General features: G+C 42.8%; 1 protein-coding gene and 1 long non-coding RNA gene across 3 annotated transcripts in view; one reads left to right on the top strand and one right to left on the bottom strand.

Annotated features, from left to right (window-relative positions):
• Positions 1-4,259, bottom strand: part of tiparp (TCDD-inducible poly(ADP-ribose) polymerase) — a 23,065-nt gene extending 18,806 nt beyond the window's left edge. The window contains exons 1-2 of one of the 2 annotated variants that reach the window (XM_067995348.1): positions 3,954-4,259; positions 2,180-3,167 (exon numbers count right to left, since the gene is read on the bottom strand). In XM_067995348.1, the coding sequence (XP_067851449.1) occupies positions 2,180-3,132 (953 nt within the window). In that variant the 5' untranslated portion in view covers positions 3,133-3,167; positions 3,954-4,259. The remainder of the gene's footprint in view (positions 1-2,179; positions 3,168-3,953) is intronic. The other variant, XM_067995347.1, reaches the window with a different exon arrangement.
• On the top strand, positions 3,356-12,116 carry LOC137331513 (uncharacterized). Its single transcript, XR_010965515.1, has 2 exons — positions 3,356-4,782; positions 11,554-12,116. It is a non-coding gene; the product is annotated as an uncharacterized lncRNA (long non-coding RNA).

Raw genomic sequence — 12,116 nt, 5'->3', positions numbered from 1 at the left:
ATGTTAAGGTGATCTTATTTTGCAACAAACACACATAATGTAAGAAAATATCATTCTGGCCCAAACCAATCAGGTGTTTATTTGGAAATAACTCTGTCATTAACACTGGCACCACTTTCTAGAAAATGGCTGAAAATAAAGACACTCCCTTATGTACACAGCATGCAACTGGCATCAACAGCATAAAGAAGTGACTGTATTTCCAATATCTAAATTGGTCACCAGTAATTCTAGCATTGCATCACATGTTGGGATGAACTGAGTTGATTTTGTGTCATACAAATTCCACCTTGAAAAAAGGTCATTTAATACAAGATATTTTACCTCACTCACTAACTAATCTAAAAGCAAGTACCCCATAAAAATGTTTATTTTTCAAAAATAATACAACCTCTGTGCTCTTATGAACTAAGTCATCTAAGACATAAGACATTACTGGAACATAATTGACACTGTACCGATTGAATTACTTCCTATAGTACAGGATCACAGCAGGTCCTGCCTATCTAACAAATAAAAATTACAATGCAAACAGATAAATGACAATACTTATTTTTTAATTGAAACTAATTGATAATTTGTTATGTTAGTTGAAGCCCTCTGAAGAATTACTGCAAATGCAATTCAGGTCAGATAGACATTCTGAGATACTCACGATACTCATTCTGAAGTCCATTATGGATCGAAAATATAAATAGTATATCTTTGCAGAAAAATACATATATGTCTAAATTTGATAGGATCCACTGTCCCACAGGACATGCAAAAATTTCAAGTAATTGAAAACTGTTGTCAATGCAAGACACACACAAAAAAGAAATATGATGGTCCATTAATAATTGAAAGAAACCATCCAATTATCACAAAAAACACCTTTAAGTATTGACATTATAATCACAAAGTGGTCATCACTCTAAAAATGCCAATTCAATTTCTTAATTTAAAGTGGTTTGAGTTTCAATACTGTCAACCATCTCTATACACATATTGGTGTATAGAGATCACAGGATTGGTACACCAATATCCGGTGGCATTAAGTGCTAGGAAATGGATGTGCGCCTGCAATTACCCATGTTCTTTATTGTAACTATGCCCTGTGGAGTTGCTTCGTGACATTGCAGTTGAGAGAAAGTGGAGAAGGGTGTTGGATGTTGAATCATCCCAGTTGCTCTATGTGCCTCTAGTGGCCAGATTAGTAAAAGTATTGACAGGGACCTGGGGACAGGTCAACTGTGTCCCTCCCAGGTTGTGACCAATGCTATGTGATGCAAAGGAGGACAAACTAAACGAAAAAAAACTGCACTTTGGCCTTCTTCTAATGTCAGTCAGCAGGAATGCTGAAATCTTGTGCATTCTCTAGTGCCCTGAAGTCCCATTACAGCCATCCAGTTACTTAACAAGGCTCAAAGTGGAATGGTACGTGCTGGTATAGTACCAGCAGCTGTACAAGCCAGCACATTACATTCTGGAATTTTAAATCTGGAATGTATCATTGCATATTTGCATACCATCACTTTTAAGCCATTTTTGTATGAGAACGATATATGAATTTTATTTTTATGCATTTGGTGAAAGCCAGAACTTTATCATTCAGTCAGGTAAATACACCAATACTTGTTCCTGAGTTATGCAGACATGTCTGATCAGTGAGAATCAGTTGACTATATTGATGGTTTTTACTTGACCTTTCTGTGAGAGAGGTGCTGAACAGGCATTTTCATTGTGTGCAAACAGATTTTCACTAAAGCTAGGCTGACCAGAAATGATTAATAGCATTAACCAAATAGTGTGGTAACCATGCAAGCGATGTGCAGCACCAACTTGTTTACAAGTATTTTGGCAGGGCGCAGCATGCTGTTATCTGCATCTTGTTACTATGGAAACACAACATCACAATGGAGCTCGGCTTCTGTGCACTGAAATTCAACAGACATTCAAGCCAGTTCCTTTGAGAACCTCGCCTACATCAAACCATAAAAGAACTAGCAATTGTCTCTATTCAAACAGGTTTCCACGTGTATTTTTAAAAACCATCACTTGGAAATGATCAGACAAACTCAAATGAAGGCACTTTTTATTGCTGATTTGAAGATAGGCAACAAAAAGCAGCACTGCAATATTAAAATAACTTTTCAAAATAAAGTACTGTAAATAAATCTATCCTGCTTCTGTTACTTACTGATACTGAAGTTTGACTTGGTCATTGTCAGGATTGCAGTATAGTCTTTCTAAATGTTCCTGTGCCTCGTCAGGTACTGCCTGCCAAGCTTGAGTTACAACATTTCTGAGTTGCCAGTGATAAGGTAGCACCGTGTGATGTTTCGGACAGTCATTTCCATAAACACAAATCCCCTGCAAAAATTCGTCACATATTTCTATTTCATCTTCCTGATGGGTGTGATACTGTAACTGAGTCAAAAGATCGAAGACCAGGTCGATGGATGCCTCCTCGCTCTTATCTTGAAAAATACCAGTCTTTAAATCTTTCTCGGTCTTAGCCTGGTTTAGTAGATCGTGACAGAAGGGGTTCTGGTGCAAGCTATTGGCATGAGGCTGGGCCAAGTTGCCGTAGCACTCGGTGGTGATAGCATCTTGGGTGGAATGTGTCGAGTTCTGGAATGGCAAGTTTGCAGAAGTGGAGATAATGGCAGATGCCTCAGTGATGAAGGAGTGATCAGATGGGACCCCAGTCCCCTGGCCATCGTGTTCCAGTGCCGGCGGGTGCTGCATCTGGCCAAGACTTTCCGCGGGTGGCATTAGTGTGGAAATGTCATTTCCTGACTTCGGGCACGCTTGATTTTCATTCGAGTCTTTTTTCAAAGGTTCAAATAAACTGGTCCGATTCTCTTCACATCTCCTGGAAAGAAACACCCCGTCGCTCAGTTTGTCCGCTCGCAACAAACTGGTGAGGATTAATCCCAAAGCTCGGAGATTCCTCACCTCCAACTTTCTTTGTGCGTGTTTCTTCTTGAGAAAAGTGTTGATAAGCGGCACTTTGTTGGACAAAGTCATCTCTGGTGGAAAGTTTCCTGCTGGCGGGCTGGAGCAGCCCAGGTCTGTGCACTGCACGCTCAGTAAAGCAGCCCTGGCAGAGTCTGCCTGGGGCCCGCACAGATGCAAACTCTTCTCCATGCTCCTTTTGCTCTGCACAATCGAAGCTCGCCGACCTGTTGACAGAAAGATCGACAGTCATTAAACAAGTTTTTTTTTGTCTTTCCCCTACCCCCACCCAAACTGAAGCGTGTTCAGTTGAACTCAAGATTTAAATCTCTCAACTCCTCCCTCCCTCCCTCCCTCGTTTTCTCCCTCCAGGCACGTAGGGCGAGCTCCCAACAATGCTCCGGATAATTAATCCCAAACCTCGTACGTGCAGAATAGATTTTCCCAGCAGCGGCTACGTGAAGGCGGACGGGTAATTGCTGAGGCGATCGGGGCGGTTCAGGAATTGGGCAGTCAGTCCTGTCCGACAGCTGCGCCGCGCAGCCCGCAGTAAACGCCCCAAAACTTTTCTGCAGCAAGAGGCTGGCGGAATTGCAGCTGTGAGAAGCGTCAGAGCGTCTGAAATAACTAATCAGACAAAACACTAACAGACCGCCACCAAAAAGTAAGCATTGACTGGCCGGGTGCTGATATCCCCCCTCACCCCCACATTGGGCACTTGTGGGACTTCAGCCGACTTTAAAAACGTCAAACCGACAAGAATCCTGATCTGATAAAAGATGATTTTTTTTAAAAAAAGAAATGTTTAGCACCGGTGATAGTATTAAACGGGACCAGGAACGGTGACAAACTTCAAGTCCTCCCTCACCCCCCCCCCAAAAAAAAAATCCTAAATGTAATAAGGGCCGGGGGGGGGGGGGTCGGAGCTTGAGTGGGGGGTGAGGATCCCCCTCCTCCTCCTCCTCTAATAGGACACGGTTACCGAACAGTTTGCTAAAAGTGTCCGAACTTACGCCCGAGTGGACGGGGCTCCTACCTTTCGGTTCAGTTCAGCATCAGGCTCCGACTGAGAGCGACAGCCTGTCAGTGCGATGGTTTCGGCCTTTGGAACGATCTGTGTTCGGAGTTGATGATCGAAGCTCTCATCGGGCGGATCTGAAAGGAGAGAGTTGGGATACAGTTTGAGCGGGGTTGGGGGGAACATTCGGCTCCTTGTCACCGATCAGCCGGCCTTTAAGTAGAGACCGGTCTCGTCACTCAGAGGCTGCACCAGGGCTGGGCGGAGTCTCCCAGAGCCTGGCAAACCCAAGCAGTGCGGAGGACTTTAATCTCCAACTCTTACCAGGAAATAGTACAGGCTGCTGGTTGTTTATTTACGCCTCTAGTTCTATGCGCCAACCACGCAGCCACCGAATGGCTCACTCCTCCTCCTTTTGTGCCAGAAGTAAGAGAGCGGCTTGACTGCGAATGCAGAGCTTGGAGACCCGCTCACCAACTAACCCTTAAAGGACTGCGATCGAGCATGGTCTTGAGGAGCATCAGAAGAAGTTGAAGACATGGTGTCAAAGAACGAAATAAAAAGGCCTCACTCGATTTAGTTTTATCAGGGTTAAAGTTATAATTGAAAAATAATGTGCGAAAAAGTTGTGGCTATTTCTAAACTGTAAGTGTAAAATGGAACTTTAAATAGAACGCTCCCGTGATCCGTGACTGCTGGTTGTCCAGAGGCAAAAAAAAAGTTTTCACTGCTCTCAGAAGAATGGCTACATCTACAATAGATGGGGTGTGAAAGAATAGGAGCTTGCTTTGTGTGCACATATTCAAGTCTACTTCAGTTCTCTGGTGAGTCCAATATTTGTGACAACATATTTTGTTCAACCCTCCCCACACCCACACATACACACCCGCGCAGGTAAGAGCTAAGGAAGCCAACCTGTTTTTATTAAAAACATGTTAATCCTTGTGCCATTTGTTACGAAAATATTGACGCTGGAGGTCGATTTCAGGAGCATATGCATTTGGCTGTAACATGCTAGTCTCTGCGTTTTGGATCTTAGCTGCTGCCGCTCACAGAGCCAGGAGCAAGGATGGGAAGACAGCAGGATAAGTCCCATCAATCGCAATTTCTTCAAATTGACTTCTACCATGAAAACGTGAATATCTTCAAACCCTTTTGCATTTATTATTCTGCAATAAAACATTCCATAAAAGTTAATGGGAGGCTGCTTAATGTGAGATCTTAATTCAGGCCTTGTAATTTTAGACATACACAGGGGTCAGTGTTGGGATCATTGCTCATAAATGATCTATACTTTAGTATGGGAGCATGGTTAATTGTGAAGAGGCCTGTAAAGTACATAGATAGGTTGGTAAATTTGGGCAGTTAGATCTCAGATGAGGAGAAATCTAAGGTGATGCATTTTGTGAGGAAGAAGAACATAGATGGTAAAAGTTTAAAAAAGAGCAGAGGAAAAGAGAGATTTAGGAATTCAAATCTTTAAAGTTGGAAAAGCTGTAAAAAAAAGCATATGGGACCCTAGGTTTTATAAATAAGGGTCTAGAGTACAAAAGCAAAGAGGTATTGCTAAACCTATACAAATCATTGGTTAGGCCAATTAGAACATTGTGTCCAGTTGGGGGTGCCTTACTTTAGGAAGGACGTCAAAGCCATGGGAGCAGGTGCAAAATAGACTTACTAAAATGATGCCAAGGTGAGAGGCTTAAGTTGAGGAAAGATTAGAGACCATGAGATTCTTTTGGTTAGAACATAGAAGGCTAAGAGATCTGATAGAGGTGTTCAAATTCTGAGGGGTTTGATAAGATAAATAGTAAAAAAACAATTGCCACTGATCAGTGAGTTAGTAAATAGGAAAAAAATTAAGATCATTGCCAACAGAACGAAGGGAGAGATTATGGGAAAAAGGCAGAGGATTGGGACTAAGTGGGTAGCTCTTTCAGAGAGCTGGCTCAGATACAATAGTCCAAGTAGCCTGCTTCTGTGCTGAAAAATTCTATAATTCTATCATCTCAAGATCAGGGAAACTAACTTAATGTTTCAATATCTCATGCCAATCTCACCAAAACAGTAGTCTTCATGAGACTACGGCCGAGAAATTAGGCTTGTACCCAAAATGGGCAGCAGGTCACCAAAGCAATTGCTTGAGGCGCCGGTACCCTGTGGCCTGAGACCTGATTGAAATTGAGCCTGGGCCTCATTTGCGTTTAACAGATGAGCTGCAGGTGGAGCCTGACATATTCTGGCCATCTCCAACACTGAGCTGACCCGCAGGCAGGTCCTGTGAGGGGGGAAGGATGCAAAGCGGAGGGGGGGTGTACCCAGGTCGGCTGCAACAGTATTTTTGTGGAGCCAGGAGGAGCACATAGAAATGTAACTTATAAAAAGATTTCTGGCCGTTCTTTGAGTGGCCTTCAATAGACCCTTTAAGGACCGCTGGTTAGGCCGTTCAAGACCCAGAATAACTGGGTGAAGCATGCACGCCGTATCTCCGCACATTTGTACACAAATTTCAATTGGGCTCCTACAACTGGCTGTAGGACCTTGATTTGCATGTGTAAGGTGTCTAACACCTGTTTCCAGTGGGCGCCCAATTTGCCAGCCAGTGAACATCCGAGGGAAATCAGGTGCAGGTGATCACAGCCTGAAATTTGTCTCCCATCCGTCTTTCTACACCAAAAAACTGGCGAAGCGATGTTTAATTCCTCCCCCCATGTTTTAATGTTAAAGTACTGGACTCATTCATAAGGTCAGAGTTCAAATTCCATACCTAATTTACATGGTCGAACGAATGTGGCATTTACTGTGATCCAGCGTAAATATGTCAGTATAACCCTGCTAGATTTTAACTCAAAGTAACACCATGATGAAGGCTCTCTTACCTCACCCCAGAGATTAGTTTCATGCCATCATGAGTTAGGTAATAACTGCAGTCTTAAAATAAGAGGTACCATCCAACTGCAAACTGGTATCTTTTCCCTGAATTCCATGATATTTCCTATGGGCGTGGCTGTTGTTAATTGTTTTCAGCTTGACATTTATAGGCAGAACAAATGGAATGGTTACCCACTTCAAACGATTGAGCCTGAATTCATATTCATTCTATGTCACTTTGGAATAAAAATGCCTTTGATTTTATATTGGGAAGTTGATGAAACAAGAATGTATTTAGTACGAAGATCTTAGTTTTCTCACCAAGGCTGATGCCAGCCTCTGTCCACAGTTCTCAGACTACTGCAATGTTCTCAAAAGAACTCTGTAGCAAATCAGTCCACTCTCTGAAAAAACTGGTTTAACAGATGTGAGAAAACAAAATGCAACAGACAACATGTGTGCATCACTTACTGGATGTGGCTTATCTTTCTCCCCAAGTGAGTGTGACATTGCAAACAGGCTACTCAGTTTCAAGAACAACTCAACAGGCAGCACATACTCGGGTAAATAAATATTACTCTCATCTCTTCCAGTAACTCAATTTGCAACAATAATCAAATCCTGCAATCTATCAGAATGAAGATGAAAGTAGGAACATTGGATGTCCACTGTCCACAGATCCCCGATGGTAGCAGGACAGGTAGACAAGGTGGTTAAGAAGGCATTTGGGATATTTTATTTTATTAGCCGAGGCATAGAATATAAGAGCAGGGAGATTATGCTTGAACTGTATAAAACACTGGTTAGGCCACAGCTTGAGTACTGCGTACAGTTCTGGTCATCATATTACAGGAAAGATGTGATTGCACTAGAGAGGGTACAGAGGAGATTTACGAGGATGTTGCCAGGACTGGAGAATTTTAGCTATGAGGAAAGATTGGATAGGCCGTGGTTGTTTTCATTGGAACAGAGGAGGCTAAGGGGTGATTTAATTGAGGTGTATAAAGTTATGAAGGGCCAAGATAGAGTGGATAGAAAGGACCTATTTAACCCCTTAGCAGAAGGATCAGTGACCAGGGGGCATAGATTTAAAGTAATTGGTAGAAGGATTAGAGGGGAGCTGAGGAGAAATTTTTTCACCCAGAGGGTGGTGGGGGTCTGAAACTCACTGCCTGAAAGAGTGGTGGAGGCAGAAACCCTCAACTCATTTAAAAAGTATTTGGATGTGCACTTGAAGTGCCATAACGTACAGGGCTACGGACCAAGTGCTGGAAAGTGGGATTAAGCTGATTAGCTCTTTTTTGGGCGGCAAGGACACAATGGGCCGAATGGCCTCCTTCTGTGCAGTAACTTTCAATGATTCTATGATTCTAGGAACATAGGAACAGGAGTAGGACATTTAGCCCCTTGAGCCTGTTCCGCCATTCAGTGAGATCATGGCTGATCTGTGACCTAACTCCATATGCCTTAGTCCCATATCCCTTAATACATAAGATGGAGGTTTTAAGTCAATGAGTGCTCCATTTCATGGGAAAAATTACTAGTTTTCCAATGTGGAGAAATTTTGCAACTATGACCATCCCTTAGCTCAAACAAGAAGTGTTGCAGCAGAGGGAATATATTGTCTTTAAAAAAGCCTTTTGCAAAGTGGTGGTGTTATTGTATTGTCTCGCTAGGTATTTCATCATGTTTATACTAAGAGGAGGATGCAGTGCTGAAGTCAGCAAAATGATGATATCATTCCATCACAAATTCCATATAACATTATAGATTTTTTAATAAAAACTATGATAAAAGTGCAAAACTCACGCTATGATAATTTGCTTCTACTGGAGTTGGTTCAATGTGGTGAAGCTACAGGGGACTACGAATTCACTCTATTTTCGCCACCATTCCTGGACTTCTTCAACCTCAAATGCTGTGGTTGTTCAATACCAAACTCCATACTTCATGACTTCCACCTGAATCTGGAATCTCTGATTGTCAACACACTCTTGGTCCCTGCTGACCAGGTCAGCCACAAACTCCATCTGTAACTCCATAGACCTCACCAGAGTCCTTCCATCTCTTTCAACTGAACTTGCGCTGTTATTAATATTGTGACCACGTTGCTCCTGTTCTACATCATCGACATCCCTGTAACGTTGCTCACCTCACAGCCCATCTGAACAGAAACCCTCATCCTGTCTTTGCCATCTCCAGACTGAATTATTCCAACATCCTTCTAGGCGGCCTCCCTTCCTCCATCTCTGTAAACTTAAACTCATCCAAAACTCTGCTGCTCATATTCTATCCTGCACCAAGACCTGCTCACTCATCACTCCTGTCCTTGCAGATCTTAATTGGCTTCCAGTCCCCCAATGCCTCACATGTTAAATTCTCATAATTGTATTTAAACCTCTTCATGGCCTCACCTCTCCCTATCTCTATAACTTTCTCAAGCATAAAAAAACCCTCCCAAATATTTTTCCTCTGACTCAAGCCTCTTTTGCATCCCTCTCCCTTTGACCTGCCATTGGCGGCTGTGCCTCCAGCCGCCTAGGCACCATACTCTGGAATTCCATCCGTAAAGCCCTCCACCTATCCAACTCTGTTTCCTCCTTTAACACTCTCCATGAAACCCACCTTTTTGACCAAGCTTTTGGTTACCCTGCCTAATATCTCATTCTTTGGCTTGGCATCCATTTTTTCCTGTGAAGCACCTTGAGATATTTTTCAACATTACTACTATTTTTGCCTCCCTTGCTTGCACCAGATCCTTCCCAACCACTGTTCCATCATCACTCTGCTCTCCAGCCAGACCCCCCCCTCCATTATTCCTCCACTAAACTCCTTTCCCTCCGCTGCTCTAGGCTCTTGTGCCTACTGAGCTACCTTACTGCTTCCCTCTGCCTCAAACTGGGCTTCCCATGCAACATCAATGTGGCACATGCCATTGGCTCTACTCTAGTAGTCACCCTCACTGTCTCATTCCCTTTCCTTGCGCCTTTCTCATTCACCTTGCATCTCTTGGGCTACTGTCTCAGTCTTACTCTTCATACCATTCTCTCCCATTTACACTTTTTCTATTTTCCCAGCAAGTCTTCCCTTGTCCGCCCAACCCATACAACAGATCTCTACCTTACCCACCCCCACCCTCCAAATTCAAATATATGAGAGGTTTTGATGAGGTCAATGACTTGGTAATGACAGAACATTGGAAACAGTGCTGAAAGCACAATCCATAGTAGCCTGCAAAAGGGAAGTGGATAAATATTTTAAAAACAAACATTTTAAAGGGTATGGTGATAGGGCAGGGGAATAGGTCTGTGAGGAATGTCTTTTCAGAGGGCTGGTACAGGTGCAATGGGCCAATTGATCTCCTTCTGTGGAGTAAAATTCTATGATGTTTTGATTCTAGCTCCTTCACGTTCCAATATCTCACCATCGACCAGCAATCTCGCCTCTCTTAAGATGCTTCTTGTCTAACATGCCTCCAGACATTTTCTTCACTGAAATCTCCTGCCTCCTGTTTGATCTTAGCTTCTGCAGTGAGCAACTCCTCATCTTCAGTGACTTTAATTTCCTCCTGAATTCAACTTCACCCACCTCTGCTGACTTCCTTGCACTGATAACCTCTCTGAACCTTACCCTCCACATCAAATTTCTGACCATCTCCCCCAGTCTTGTCTTCAAGACCTCTGAGGTTCCTTTGGTTGGCTGGATTCTCTCATACCATTTCCTCCTCTCCATTTTCCTACACATTTCCCTGTCTGCCTTAAACCGTTCCACTGTTACTTTCCACACCTGAAAAAAAAGTAGCCCTCCCCCAACTCACCCTCAAATGCCCTGTTTAATTCTGACCTCCCCTCCTTTGGTTTACTGCCCACAATGACATAAATACCCCCGTTGATCTACCTCTCACCTCAACTCCATCAACCTCAGGCAGAACTTTAATGTACTGCTTAACCTTGAGCTCAGCTTTCTCTTCCACATCCATTCTATTATGAAGACGGCTTTCTTCCACCTCAACCTCCTTGTTCTTATCCACTGCTTTCAAAACCCTAGTCCATGTCTTTATCATCTCAAGGCTCAACTTTCCTAAAATTCTCCTAGTCAGCCTCCCTCCTCAACCTTCCACAAGTTACAACCCATTCAAAATGCTATAATAATGAACTCACCTACACAAAATTCAGTACTCCTTTCTTCCTCTTAGCAAGTTGACTTCAGAATTCTTGTCCTTACTTTGAAATCCCCCCATGACCTCATCTCACCCTTCTCCAGCCTTCCATCGCCACGCACACCCTCTGCTTAACACCTGTCTATTTCAAATCCCCTGCTCCCTCTGTTCTAGCATTGGCGTCTGTTCATTCAGCCATAATATTCTTGTCCTCTGGAACCCCTGCCTCGTGTCTTCCATCTTGAACCTCCCTTCGTACCATATTCTTACGCTCTTATCCTAAGCTTCTTTGTTTTCCCTTTTTTCCCTTTTTTACTCCTGCTTAGTGTCCACTACTTTTTTTTCCTTAATATAAAATGCTTTGAGACATCTTCCTGCATGTGAAGAGCATTACAAGAATGCAAATTTTTTTTGTTTACATTATGGGGTGGACTTCAGGCACCAGTGATAACATTAATGTAAATGTGCAAGATTGCAATTACAACATTAAAGCTACTTCACATGTGCAATTTTGTGTATGCTTGATTGCTCAAATGTCACATTTGCAACTTTATGTTTCTGGCAGGGTACCTTTCCTAATGTGAAACCACAGTGTCAACCTGTATGGTGGACTGAGAGCTGGTTAACAACACCAGAACAAAATGCTGGCTTCTGCATTTGGTACGGCAAGCAGCACCTTTTTATATTTCAATCCTAATGCTTTGCCTCCAGAGGCTGGGACTGAAGCTACGGTTAAAGTGGTTTTCTGCAGAGGCGTGTACATCACCTTGTTTATGATAGAAGTACCTCCAAAGGTAAGATAGCAGCCAGAGATACTTCCATAGCATATATGGGATATTAGATTTGCGTGACAAGAAGGAAGATGAAATTATAAAAGGAAACAATTGCAGTCTGCAAATGAGTGGCGTATGGTGACATTGAGAAGAATGGTGACTTAGATCTTTGAAATGATCTGATTTGATTTTTTAGAACCAGTCTAATCATTATGTTGTTCTTATCAGATTCACTTGAGGCTATGTAGGAGAAACATCAGAGTTCACGAGCGAGAGTCCTCTGTGTCTGTTTATATTACCAGTGTGTAATGTCACTAATATGAATTCAAAGGTTAAATAAAATTTGAAGTGTTAA

This window comes from Heptranchias perlo, chromosome 13 (genome assembly GCF_035084215.1).
Source record: "Heptranchias perlo isolate sHepPer1 chromosome 13, sHepPer1.hap1, whole genome shotgun sequence".
NCBI lineage: Eukaryota > Metazoa > Chordata > Chondrichthyes > Hexanchiformes > Hexanchidae > Heptranchias > Heptranchias perlo.
This window is presented reverse-complemented; position numbering and strand designations above follow the sequence as displayed.